This window comes from Brassica oleracea, chromosome C2, assembly GCF_000695525.1.
Source record: "Brassica oleracea var. oleracea cultivar TO1000 chromosome C2, BOL, whole genome shotgun sequence".
Lineage (NCBI taxonomy): Eukaryota > Viridiplantae > Streptophyta > Magnoliopsida > Brassicales > Brassicaceae > Brassica > Brassica oleracea.
In genome coordinates this window covers 23,826,712-23,840,475 of record NC_027749.1, presented here as the reverse complement: position 1 = coordinate 23,840,475, position 13,764 = coordinate 23,826,712, and the positions used below count along the sequence as shown (strand labels likewise).

The 13,764-nt window shown below is 37.8% G+C and overlaps 2 protein-coding genes and 1 non-coding gene across 5 annotated transcripts in view; 2 read left to right on the top strand and 1 right to left on the bottom strand.

Moving 5' to 3' along the window:
• Positions 1–573, top strand: part of LOC106323783 (gibberellin-regulated protein 1-like) — a 9,942-nt gene extending 9,369 nt beyond the window's left edge. The window contains exon 4 of the mRNA XM_013761852.1: positions 392–573. Within this exon, the coding sequence (XP_013617306.1) occupies positions 392–573 (182 nt within the window). The remainder of the gene's footprint in view (positions 1–391) is intronic.
• Positions 574–8,106: 7,533 nt separating this feature from the next.
• On the bottom strand, positions 8,107–8,178 carry TRNAT-CGU. The gene has a single exon. It is a non-coding gene; the product is annotated as a tRNA-Thr (tRNA).
• Positions 8,179–9,759: 1,581 nt separating this feature from the next.
• Positions 9,760–13,590, top strand: LOC106327602. Of its 3 annotated transcripts, none has more exons than XM_013765789.1 (10): positions 9,760–9,899; positions 10,385–10,563; positions 10,727–10,911; positions 10,989–11,052; positions 11,418–11,542; positions 11,647–11,967; positions 12,047–12,101; positions 12,164–12,570; positions 12,658–12,798; positions 12,877–13,590. In XM_013765789.1, exons 2-10 carry the CDS (start codon positions 10,494–10,496, stop codon positions 13,285–13,287), a joined length of 1,779 nt encoding a protein of 592 aa, XP_013621243.1. In that variant the 5' UTR covers positions 9,760–9,899; positions 10,385–10,493; the 3' UTR covers positions 13,288–13,590. The 3 variants fall into 3 exon arrangements, with proteins under 3 accessions (XP_013621243.1, XP_013621245.1, XP_013621244.1); XM_013765791.1 differs by lacking the exon at positions 9,760–9,899 and adding an exon at positions 9,909–10,214; XM_013765790.1 differs by lacking the exon at positions 9,760–9,899 and having other exon boundaries at positions 9,915–10,563.
• Positions 13,591–13,764: the final 174 nt, after the last annotated feature.

Genomic DNA, 13,764 nt, shown 5'->3' with positions numbered 1-13,764 from the left:
TTTTTTATAAACAGATCGATCGATGGATATATGTCCAAAAACGCATCGATCGATGAACTTCCGAGGAAATATCCCGGCGAAGTTCTCCCTCGGTATATTCCGAGGAGATTTTCGACAAACTAGTGATCCTCGGAATTTCCTCGGAAATTTGTTTCCTTAGAATTCCGTCGGAAAATTCCGAAAGATTTCCCAGGAAAGAAGAAATTCCGAGGAATTATTTCCGAGGACTTGTTTCGTCGGTATGTCGTCGGAATAACGTTATTCCGACGAAATTCCGATGATTTTTCCCCTCAATATCCTTGCTGTTTTCTTGTAGTGCTATATTAGCTTACATGTGCACACATACTGACATATGTAAGTTTTATATTAAGACTAACGTTTATTTTTGTAGATTGCGGAAGTGCGTGTATAGCACGGTGCAGGCTCTCAAGTAGACCAAACCTTTGTCACAGAGCGTGCGGGACTTGCTGCGCCAGGTGCAACTGCGTGCCACCAGGCACGTACGGAAACTACGACAAGTGCAAGTGCTACGCCAGCCTCACCACCCACGATGGTCGCCGCAAATGCCCTTAAGACTATTTCGTTTTGTTTGGCAGTAATTGTTGGCATTACGTCGTATTGTGTGTGGTTCTACGTGAAATAATCTCGTTGTATTGTCTCATTTTCTAAATAAAGTTATGTTTCTTTATGGATGATCGATTTAAATTCTTTTTCTCAATGACCGGCTGTTCTCATTATAGCGTGTTCTCAATTTTCTTTATAAATTTAAAGTACAACACTAAAGTCGCCAATAACGTTCGTATGTGATTGCACAAAGATTATAAAACTGTAACTTCGATTTATTTCTTTTTCTTAGCTTATGAGATTTTCCTTACACTTGATCTCTTTATATAGGAACTCTTAACTTGTCCTAATACACTTGAGACTAGGAAACTTATCTTTATCCTAATCTATAAGTTATTCTACTTTCCTTAATGAATAACTTGTATCCTAAGCTATCTTATTGAAGCTTATCCACAATATTCTCCCTTCTAAGCTTCAAACCATCTTTGCTTAGATTTTGAACTTGGATCATGTCTCTCATCTCTTTGAATTTGATTCTTGCTAAGGCTTTGGTCAGAATGTCCGCTTTCTGTTCAGTCCCTGGTACATGTTCCACATTGATCTCGTCTTGCTCCACTTTCTCTCGAATAAAATGAAACCATTTGGCGATGTGTTTGCTTCTACGGTGAAACACAGGATTCTTAGCCAATGCGATAGCTGACTTGTTGTCAACACGGATCACCGTCTTCTCCATCTTTTTTCCTGTAATTTCACTTATCAAATCTTGTAGCCAGATGGCTTGTTTCGCAGCTTCCGTCGCAGCCATGAATTCTGCTTCACAGGAGGATAAAGCAACCGTGTCTTGCTTCTGTGAACACCAGGTGATTGGCGTTTCTCCAAGACAAAACAAGTGTCATGTTGTGCTTCTTCCGTCATTTGGATCAGTGTTGTGACTATTGTCATTGTATCCAATGAGCTTCTTAGATCCTCCTTGCCTGAAAGACAATCCATACCCGACTGTTCCCTTTAAGTACCGTATAACTTGCTTCAGTGCATTGCCATGTGATGCTCTCGGAGAATGCATATATCTGCTTAAGATGCCAACAGAGAAGGTCATGTCTGGCCTTGTGTGCAAAAGATATCTGAGACATCCGATTCTTCTACGATAAAGTGTTGCGTCGATCTCTGGTTCATCTAATCCTTTGGAGAGTTGTAGACCAAACTCCATTGGTATACACGTCGAGTTGCAGTCATCCATTGCAGCCTCCTTAAGTATACGCTGAGCATACGCTTCTTGATTGATCATGATACAACCAGAACTCTGTCTTACTTCTAACCCAAGGTAATAGGTTAGTAAACCCAAGTCGGACATCTCAAAGTTACTTGACATATCTTTCTTGAAGTCTTTGATTTCTTTAACGGAGGTTCCAGTTATGAAGAGATCATCCACATATATAGCGACGATGAGTAGATTGCTTCCATCTTCTCTTCGATACACAGAGCTTTCCTTTGAACACTTTTTGAACCGAAGGCGTTTCAGAATTTGATCGAGCTTTGTATTCCAAGCTCGTGGAGCTTGCCTTAGTCCGTATAGAGCCTTAGAGAGTTTGAAAATCTTATGTTCCTCTCCCTTCTTTTCAAACCCTTCAGGCTGTGAAACATAGACATCTTCATTCAACTCACTGTGTAGGAACGCCGTTTTGACGTCTAGGTGATGAATCTCCCACTTATTTGCTGCAGCCAAGCCAATTATAAGTCTTATCGTTTCTAATCGCGCTACTGGAGCAAATACTTCGTCGAAATCAATCCCATGTTCTTGTACATATCCTTTTGCTACAAGACGAGCTTTGAACTTGTTGATTGATCCATCTGCATTCCTTTTAATTTTAAAAACCCACTTAAGATCTATGATCTTAACTCCGGTTGGCTTGTCAACTAAGGTCTAAGTGTTGTTTTTATTGATACTCTCGATTTCATCCTCACACGCATCTGTCCACTGCTTGCTATCTTTTGCTTCGTGAAAGTTAGCAGGTTCATCGTTTATAGAGAGTAACAACAACTCACATTCCACTTCCGCAAGTAAGATGTAGTCGTCAAGGTAGTTTGGTTTACTTGTTTGACGAGTTGATCTTCTTGTTCCTTGAGTTGCAGCCTCCTCACTTGTTCCTTTGGTATGTGACGGCTATGTTTCAGTTTCTTGTTGCTCTGTTTCTTCGGTAATACTTTCTTTCTGATGAGCTCCTATCACAAAGGGTCCATTCCCTTCGTCTAACGTCGTTCCCCATGTCATGTGAAAGTTCCCAGAGTTGTTTTCTTCTTCATCAGCTCCCTTCCAATTCCAAGTTTCTTTCTCATCGAAGATTACATCACAGCTTACTACAATCCTTTTAGTGGTAGGGTTATAGAGCCGATATGCTTTCGAGCCGGGCTCGATTCCAAGATGAACAAGAGCTTGCGAGCGATCATCAAGTTTCTTTAAGTGGACAGAGTCCACCTTTGCGTGCGCGACACATCCAAAAACCCCTAATGTGCCCGATACTAGGCTTTCTTCCTTTCAAGCTTTCATACGGAGTCTGATTTCTTAAGGCTCTGGTAGGAACTCGGTTTATGATATACGTAGCATGACGAACCGCTTCACACCACATGAAATTTGGAACTCTGGTTGCTTTTAACATGCTTCTGGTCATCTCCATAAGGGTTTGGTTTCTCCTCTCAACTACTCCGTTTTGCTGAGGAGAGTAAGGAGCAGTTAGGTGACGTTTAATGTCATTCTTGTTGCAGAACTCTTGGAACTCTCATGACGTGAATTCACCTCCCTTGTCCGTACGAAGTGTCCCTATCGACTTGTTTACTTCCTTCTCGATAAGAGGTTTAAATGTTTTAAATCTTTCAAACGCTTCGCTCTTGGATTTCAATAGTATGGACCACATATATCTTGTACAGTCGTCGATTATCACAAAAATATATTGATTATGTGCAGGTGTAGTCAGAGAGATTGGCCCACACAAATCCGCATGTAGCAACTCTAGTGCCGTTGATGATCTGTAGGGAGTTGCATCTGGAAATCTATGTCGTGTCTGCTTGCCTACTAGACATGAGTCACACAACTGCCTTTCTTCTTGAATCTCAGGCAGACCATGAACCATCTCCTTTGTTGCCATGGTTTTAATTGTTTTGAAGCTTATGTGACCAAGACGTGTGTGCCATCTCCATGGTTCCTTTTTTAACTTTGTGAGAAAGCATACGGGTTTACCAACTTTGAGTGATATCTTATACAGACGGTTAGTAGACCTGAGGACTTTAGTCAATAGTCTCCCGTTTGGATCCCTCAGAGTTAAGTAATTGTCCCGCATTCTAACGTCGCAGCCTTGTTCTGTCGCCTGTCCTAAACTGAGAATGTTACTTCTCAGGTCAGGTATGTAATAGATATCTGTTAGAAGTCTCTGCTCCCCTGTCTTGGCTTCAAATAATATTGATCCCTTTCCATCAATGTCAACGCATGATCCGTCTCCAAACTTAACACTTCCTTTGATGTTTTGATTTAACTCGCAGAAGTAGGTCTTCTCACCGGTCATATGATTACGCGCCGTTATCTAAATACCACATGTCATCTCCTTTCTTGCTTGTGTCTAAACTTTTAGGTATGACCTTTTCTTCGTTTAAAAACACAATCTCAAGCATGTAGAGCGCAACATCAGCTACTTATGTTTCGTTTTTGTTAAATTCTTGGTTTTCATCTTTCTTCTCAGGAAAAACAGACTTGAAGTGACCCTTTTTCTTGCAGTTGAAGCAAGTGATCTGAGAGTAGTCTCTCTTCTCTTTGTTCCACTCTCTAGAATTGCCTCTTCTGCCTCCTCTTCCTCTGTTGCCTCTACCACGTCCATGATTATTGCCTCTTCCTCGTCCTCTCGAGTTCTGATCATTCAATCCTTCTGAACTTGAGAATAGCAGATTGTTTTGTTGATCGCTTGTTGCATCTTCTTTAATACATTCTTCATATGCTTTAAACCTCCCAACAATATCTTAATACTTGATTGAGTTTAAATCTAACATCTGATCGATAGAAGCCACCATCATGATGTACTTTGACCTAGGAAGGCTATTTAAAAACTTCTTTACAAGTTTCGTTTCTTCAATACTCTGTCCCAACGAGGCCGATTTCGATGCAAGTTCAGATAGCTTTCCTGAGAAAGTATCTATTGAGTCCGAATCAGTCATCTTTAGACGTTCGAAATCATTCATCAGGGTCTGCAGCCGAGCTTCTCTTACACGATCTGCGCCAAGATTTATTGATTTCAAAGCTCCCCATATTTCTTTAGGAGAATCTTGTTCGCCGACTTGCATGATTAAGTTCTCTGGAATAGATTGGAAAAGAAGCGACGTGGCAACATCATTCTTCTCTTCTTTATCTGATTCTGGTTCGATTGCTTCTCACACCTTGTGAACACGCAGAAGCACCTTCATTCGCATTGCCCACACCGTGTAGTTGGTTGAACTTAGCATTGGACATACTACAGTCCCGGGAATCCCATCTCTTCGTCCCAGCGTCTTCGTGTCTACCAACGCTTTATCGTCAGCCATTGTTTCCTCGAATCGCAATCACACAAACAAACCTTGTGCTCTGATACCAAATAAAGTCGCCAAGAACGTTCGTATGTGATTGCACAAAGATTATAAAATTGTAACTTCGATTTCTTTCTTTTTCTTAACTTATGAGATTCTCCTTACACTTCTCTTTATATAGGAACTCTTAACTTGTCCTAATACACTTGAGACTAGGAAACTTATCTTTATCCAAATCTATAAGTTATTCTACTTTCCTTAATGAATAACTTGTATCCTAAGCTATCTTATTGAAGCTTATCCACAACAAGCACATGTATATTTTCAGGGGATTTTATGTTATATATGGAAAACGATCCGTATATTGGATTTTATTTGTAAACGATATTTTGTTGGCATCGATATTTATTCGGGTATTCATAAATTTGATCCACAGAATGAATCCATACCATAGAAAATAGTAAATGAATATCATATAGGTTCGTCTAAAAAACAAAATAAATGACTCGCATTAAAGGATAGATGGATAGTAAAGTTGCTGTAAATATAGCACGAGGGAAGGTTGGACAAATGCAAGAAACACTTCAGCAAAGAAATATAAGCATAATTTTTTTAAACAATCCATTGTGGATCAGAAGTGGAATTCGTCTCATGTTTGGTTTATGAATGATTGATGTTTTTTGAAGCTTCTCGATGAAAGTATTCCAAGGAGTCAGCACTCTAAGTTAGTAAAAGAGATAAGCCTTGCTACTATGAAACCGTAAAGCTTCAAAAACAAGGGATGCGGAGTAAATAGTCTCACGAAAGATACGAAAGGCTTCCAGTATTCCAACGCAATGCTCTAGGATATGATGCACATATACGACAAAGAGGATGACCCCTTGGATATGATGCACCAGGAAGGATCAGTTTGATCCCTTGGATATGATGCATCAAGACAGATCGAAATATTAATGGATATTGCACACCTTTAAAAAAAATGAAAATCACTTTCAAAGTTCCGAAAATAATACTCAAAGACTTATCTTATTATTCATGCAAATGAGCTCTATAAATAGAGAACTACGTCATAATAACGTCCATAATAATAGCTCAACATGCAGAACACCTAAGAAAATATTATTATTTAAATGTATTTTGATTAAATAATAAAAATTCATTAATTGTTGGAAAAGAAACCAGTAACATGTGAGCAGTTGGCAAAGAAAGTTCCAAATCGGTTCTTAGGCCATCATTATCCCTGAAACTGTGAAAATGTTTTTTTTTCTTAAAAAAATTAAAAGGCTCATCAATCGCGGACCGCTACGTGTCGGTGGAGTCCGCGAACAGTGCAAAAATTCATACAAATTCGGTTCTTAGAGCATCCGCAATGGGAATCCTTAAGTGGGAGTCTTTAGGAAGAAAATAATTAAATAATCAGTGGATCCCACCAAAAGTTAAGGATTCAATCCTTAAAATTCCTAAATAAGGACTCTTTCTTAGTGAATCCTTGCACTATTTGCGGGTCCCCACGACTACGTGGCGGTTCGTGAATGATCATCTTTTTTTTTTTTTTTTTTCAAAATCCAAAATATCCATGATTAATCTGAAATGTCCTTGTCGCTAAGGACTCCAATGAGTCTCACCGTTGCGCATGCTCGGTTTTATAAAACCGATCCTTAACTTTTTGGTGGACCCCTCATTAAAAAAACACTAAGAACCCATTTTAAAACCTTGCGATAATGATGGTCTTAAGGAGTGTATGCAGAGGACTTCTGACACCTTTTTCTTATATTTCTCAGCAATTTTTATTTTTATTAAATGACTAATTGGTTTAGAACTCTATTTAGAACTCAACCGTTGGCCATACTCTAAGAAAGTTAAAATCAAAGTCTAAAGTGCATGTAAGAGAGAGAAAATATATAATTGAATGCTTTCTTTGCTAAAACCGAAAATTGAATTATTACTTTTTTAATTGTTTTTGGGATGCATCCACTTTCTAAAGCTTTTATGATGGATCAAGATTATAAGACAACTCATTTTGTAGCCTGCTTTATCATGGTCTGGTCAGAATTCTTCATCTAATGTTCGCAGGTCCAAAACGCGTTAGCTAGGGATCGCTTATTTTGTAAATTGAATAACTCCTTCGTCTGAACTCTTTTTTTATATGATTCTTATTCGAGGATTTTTTTAATTGAGCTGAGCATAATCTCCAGGTGGTTTCATGCGTTTATTCCTTGTGGTTGAGCAGATATGCCTCGAACACTGAACACATGATGCTTCCCATGATCATATCACTTCTTCAGCAAACAAATGTGTTAGTCTAATTGCGCAAAATGTTATGAAAAGAAATAGCTGGAGGTCGTATGTTGCAGCTAGTCACCGTTTGGTGAGAATATCCATTGATTAAGTCATTCATCTTGTGTGGCTCTGCGGTGTCGCTGTGCTAGCTTGGCAACGGGTGCTGCTGTTAATGTTTCTCCGAGGTTCCTTTGTGTTGAGGTCATCCTTCAGAACCAGAATTTGGGCATTCTACTGAGTCCGATGTCTCCGTGTGATCTATGTCGACCACCTATTGTTGAACCATGGGTCTCAGCGATAGCTTACGCCCTAGCTTGCTAGTTTAGTCTTACTTCAATTATACTTCCTTGCATTTGTCCTTTGTGTGCGATGTTTAGATTAGAGTGTTTAGAGGTGTTTAGGCTTGTTTTTTCTTGTTGAAGTTAGTTAGTTAATCATCTGCTACTAGTATTTTTGTAAACTTCTGTCTCAAATGAAAAATAGTAATAAAATTTAACATTTTTACCAAAAAAAAAAAAAAAAAAAAATCTGGGGGTTGTGTGGCTAGTGATTGTATATTTGGTCGTGGTGTTGATGGCCGTTGTTGTATGGGTTGTTTGAAAGTCTTCTTTTATATGAAAATAAGAAGGCAAAAAACTTCCATTGTGATAGGATTTTGTTCTGTTTAACGCATAAGATTTTCTGGTAGACAAACAGAATAAAAATTAGAATATGAGATGAAGCCCCCGGCGAGGATCGAACTCGCGGCCTTTCGCTTACGAAGCGAACGCAATACCACTATGCTACGGAGGCTGATGCAATGTTCTGTAAACGTACCTTTACAAGTCGCAAACGCAGGCTTAGTTGACCTTACATTATAACAAGAGTGGGCCTTAAACTCAATGATAATTATGGGTCTTCTTTCTACAACTGCACATTTTATGGGCCTTACACAAATCGTAATAATGTGCCTTATTCCAAGTGAAGATGATCAAAATCAAATGAGTAAAGAAAAAAAGAGAGAGAGAGAGAAGAATCAATTTATTTGGTAGACACAGTAGACATTTGGCAGAAACCCACCTGACTTGTCGATTTCAGTGTGATGAAATGATGAGACATCTGAACAGTAATAATAGCCGTCGATTTTAACATCACCACAACTTTTTATCTCTCTAGAGTCAAGGCTAGGAGGTTTCTCTCTACCAGTTCGTACACGCTTCTAGTTAGGCATTTGGATATTGGACATTGAGGAAGTGCTGCCGTTTCTTGATTAGTCGAGTCATTAAGAGAAAAGTAGAAAAAACCGTGACATTCTCTCGTAATTATTGAAGAAAGCCAGACGTTAGAGTTACAAAGGGGACCGGTTATGCGAAGTTATCATAGCTTTTGTGGGGATACATTTTGGTTATAAATGGTTTGCAGAGTAGTACTATTAAATAGTTACTTCTAAATCAATCAAAATCACTGAACACTAGTATATGATGTCTAAAAGTCCTATAAACGTATGAAATTAATTACAAATTTATTACTACGACAATTGATTACAAATTTATTTCTATATCCCACAAAATTCAAACCATTCAACTAATTAGCCGTTCGGCCATTCATTGATTGGCCAGCCTTATTAATAAACACTAATTAAAAATAAATGGTTAACTAAGTAAAACATAAAAAGAGATATCTAGATTCAAAATAATTATTTACAGACCTAAGAATTAGATAATTTAGGATAATCATAAGGGCAAATCTCCAAAATAGCATCTTTCTAAGTTTATATCACAAAAATAGCACTCAAAAACTAAAATGACCAAAATAGCACCTTTCTAAGTTTATCCTTTGAAAATTTTAATTTTTTTAATTTTTCAAAATTTGAAATCTTATCCCCAAAACCTCATTTCTCAACTCTAAACCCTAAACCCTAAACTCTAAACCCTAAACCCTAAATCCTAAACCTCACCCTTTAACTCTAAACCCTAAGTTTGTGACTTTTGATAAAACATTAAGTGCTATTTTTGTGACTTTTGAACTTGAGTGCTAGTTTGGGAACATAAATTGATTTAGTGCTATTTTTGTTTTTTTTTCTAATCATAATAATCATAATAATATCCAATTTATTAATTCGTTGTAAAGAAAAAACAAAATAAAAATGGGATATGAAATTGAGAGTAGGGACGGGTTCAAAATGATAGGCATAGGAAACCCATGCAGTAGTGAGTGAAGAAGTACATTTTTCAGCTCTTAATGCTGACGTGTCTGACACAACGATCTCCTCAGTAATGACGTGGCAGAACAGTGAAACAAATTGGACGGTGATCGTGTCTCTTTCATTACACACCGTTCGATACACAAGAGAGGGGAAGAAGATAAAACGAGAGAGAGAGAATAAGCGTTTTGTCATATCGTGTGACATTTATAAAAGCGATCGAGAGAGCGAAACGACAGCTTCGGATTATCCGTCTTTTTCTTTTTTTCGCAAATGTTCAAACTTTGAGAAAATAATCGTAGCCTAGATATAGAGAGAGAAAGAGCACAAGGTTTGATTTTGATCTCTTTCCTCTTACTAAATTCTGGGTTGAATCTAAGCTTCGAATGTGTGTTTTTGATAAAACTTTGAACGAGTACAATTTGTATACGTTTTATCTTTCTTTCTTTCTTTCTTTTGTGTCAGTTACAGATATCAATGTTCTTTGATTAGACTTGAAGAACAGTGACCTCCTCCCCCATTAATGAAGCTTTTTGTCTTTCTTTCTCTTCTTGGCTACTTAAAAATATCCAATTTTGTAACCTTTTTCAAAAGTTTCAACGATCTACACTGTTCTTTGCAAGCGAGGTTCTTCACGGGTTGTAATGTAAAAGAAAAAAGGAAAAAAAAAATTACCCTATAAATCTGCTTTTTTGTTTCTCTTTAACACGAAGAGAACCTGATTCTTCGAGACACGAGAAACCAACTTTTCTTTCTCTCTCTTTTTATTTTTTTCCTAACCAAAGTGTGTGACTTTTTCTTCTTTTTGTTGGGCAGAGATTTTGAAGTGAAGTGAGAGGTCTCAATCTTTTTTCTTTTGTGGTCATCTCTCTTGAGTGGTGAAGAGGAAGAAGAAGAAGACGAGAGAGTAAATCTTTAAAAGAAAATGGAAATGGGTCGTCGCGATATGAGACGTGGAAGAGGAGCCAATCGATCTTCCAAGAAGAAATCATCTGGTAAATTCCAAAAACTTTTTTGCATTTCACAATTCTCACAAACCAACAAATAAATAAATAAATAAAAATAACCCAAAGTTGTCTCCTTTTTTTTTTTTTGCCGTTTTGTATTAAACTCAATGGTCTGTTTGCTCTGTTTCTTTCTCTCCATCTCATGGATTAGGATCTGTGGTTTCGGCAAAACAGAAGAAAGGAACGTTGAAGAAACTGAGTTTAGCTGCTGATGATGAGAGAATGAATCATAAGAAGCAAGAGATGATGATGTGTTACGACTTCCCTGCTTCAGATTTAGAAAACGAAGTGGTCTCTCTAAAGAAGAAGAAGAAATCTTCTAAGCTTCTAAAAAAGGTAACTTTCTTCCTCATTAAGGAACACTAAACCTTCTTACACATTCACACTAATCTCTATCTATATCTCTATTTCAGAGTTTGAAGGAGAGTAATGGTGTTGTGCATCCTCATGCCTCTGTTCCAAGGAAGCTTCGTTCAGGTCCCTTCTTCATCACCAATTTTTCATTTTTTATAAAAAAATAAATAAAAAGGAATGTTTTTTTTTTACCGTATGATGGAGAGATCTGTGCAAGTGTCAGTAAACCTCAGTTTCTGAGTAGTTGGGAAGATCATGGTGTTTGAGACTTTGGATTGTTTTTCAAGCAAACTCTATTAACATTCTTTTTATGGACGCAAAGATTCTGCTACTTGTCTTTTTTTTATAAAAATCAAAAGCTACCATCATCAATATATTTTATCTTCTTTCTTATCTTTAAAGCTTGTCTTTATTTACTTTGGCAACTCTGTTCCTTTCTTTTTTCTTTCCTAACTTTTGTATCTTTTCTTGTGCACTTTCAATTGCAGCCATGAAGAAGAGGAATCTTGAATCTGTTTCTAACCTATCCTCTCCTTCAAAGAGACTTAACCGGTCCATAACTGGAATCGAATCTCTTAACATGGATTTGGTTAACAAGGAGAATCAAGAAACGGTTTGTTCTTTTATTTAATCATATGATGACTACAAGTTTTATAGTAGAGAATAGAAACAAGACTTTGAGCTAATGTTTTTTCTTTTTCTTTTTGGTTTGGTTAGGATGCAAAAGCTATTGTTGTTTCTAAGTCCATGATGATTTCTAAAGATGAGGAAGAAGTTGCAGAGACGTTGTTCGGTTTAGCTGATATGTTTAACGAGGCTGGCTCTGTTGATAAGGAAACTTGTGATGCTTTGTTGTCTGATGATGATGATGATAAAGAACCCACCAAAGCTGACTCAGTCTTGGTTGTTGAAACTGGCTTTACCACCAAAGATGAATCACTTGAACCGGCGGTTTCAGTTCTCTCTTCAGACAAAACTAAGCAGCTTGATGAGATTCCTTTACAGCAAAGCAGCTCAGTGAATGTGACTGATGCACCTGTAAGTACAAAACCAACCACTCTTTAGGTTATACTCTCTTGGTTAAGATTCAAACTAATGACTTTATTCAAACTTGTAGGCAAGAGCCATGGAAGCAAAGGCTGCAACATGTGATATCAACTATAAGAGCAACGGTGAGAAAAGCTACCTTACAAATTTTGTATTGAGTTAGTACTGAGTTATGTTTTTGTAACAGGTCTTGGTCTGTGGCCTGGACTATCTTCAACCAGGCCATCTTCTACAAAGCTTCCACCATGGATGGGTCAAGCTCTTTCTTCTCCTACCAAGAATGCTTCACCGTTAAGCGTCCGTCCGAGGAAGTTGAAGAGATGTGCCTCTCACATTTACATTTGCCAACTCATCAAAGCATTACAGACCAGAGAGAGCAACCAAACCGAGCAAAGATCATCAGAAACGCCACAATACAGAGTCCCTGACCCTGTGACAACGACTAGTGACTTTAAAAGCAATGTTGCTCCATCCATCAGGTGTCAAAATCCACATCTGATAGATTTGTACAAGACATGTAATCCAAAACCTGTGCAAGAGGACCAGGCTCAGCTTTCTCTGGAGCTCTATGGTCCAAAGACTACTCAGAAACAGGTAGCATTCTTAACTGCTTTTTTTTTGTCTTTCGTTAAATCTTTTTCCTCTCCGAGTTCAAAACTCTTTTCACTTCTGAATAAACAGGAACAGAGCTATGACTTCCTCTCTCTCTCGTCTAATGGAGCATCACAATCTCATCCTCCGTTTCCAAACTCATTTCCGCAGTATCCTCCTATCTCTGCAGCTTACAATAGCCACCTCTCACCTGCACTTCCTAGCCATCAGGTGAGCTTAAGTCATCTCTCTTCTGATTAGATATTTGATTGTAATCAGCTGCATAACAATGTGACTTCCATCTTGCAGATGCAGCAAATGTCTCCTTATCTAGCTAGTAGATACCAAACCGCTTACAACGCAAACCACCACCACCAGCAGCAACAGCTTCAAAAACGGATGTGGGCTGCTGCTCAGTATAGACCTTTAACAAATGGAAACACCGTCGTGCAGCCGTTATCGAACCAATACAGTAAACCAAACCTCTCTTTGAACCTGACCAGCATTCAACCTCTGCAAGTTACTTCCTCGCCAAGGTACAACAACAATGTATTTCAGCAGCAACGTCGTCTCATGTCTGCTGCTGCAGCAATGTCAATGAACCATCACCATAGCAACATCCGTTCAAGGACGGTGATGAACAGGCAAGAGCACCATTTCCCACTTATCTACGAGGATACAAGAACACCATTGCAGCTACTATGCAACGAGCAGACGTGAAGATGCTCTGGTTTATATATGGTTAAATTAGTTCAAAGGATCAGACATTTGGTTGAGAAAAAATAAACAGAGTTCTGTTCTGTCTTCGCCGGAATTTGAGATGGTGTCTTTCTCAGGTGATGAGAATAGGAAGAACAAGGTTTTTCACAGAGAGATGATTGAATCCACTTGTTCCAGAAAAAAAAAACACTATGTTTTTTTTGTGTAAATGAGAATCGCAAGGGAAACAAAAACAAATGTTAGCTGTTTGAGTTATGTAAGAAAAACATTTGCTCTATGACATGGCAAATGTACTAGTACCAACCATTATATTTCCAACGAGCTAGTTGTTTAATGGATAATCTCCTACTTTCTCTCAAAAATAAATGTTTGAAAATAATTTTTTTATGTAATGTTATTAGTTAATGATGGTGAAATATATATTTTAAAAAATTAATTGTAATTTTTAAAATACAACTAGTTTAGAATTATGAAAAT

Excerpts from the sequence above, each read along its gene's own strand:
- LOC106327602 (XM_013765789.1), top strand. The coding sequence starts at position 10,494 with ATGGAAATGGGTCGTCGCGATATGAGACGTGGAAGAGGAGCCAATCGA. Across the intron at positions 11,053-11,417 it reads TCCAAGGAAGCTTCGTTCAG|CCATGAAGAAGAGGAATCTT; the intron begins GTCCCTTCTTCA and ends TTTCAATTGCAG. Across the intron at positions 12,799-12,876 it reads CTGCACTTCCTAGCCATCAG|ATGCAGCAAATGTCTCCTTA; the intron begins GTGAGCTTAAGT and ends TCCATCTTGCAG.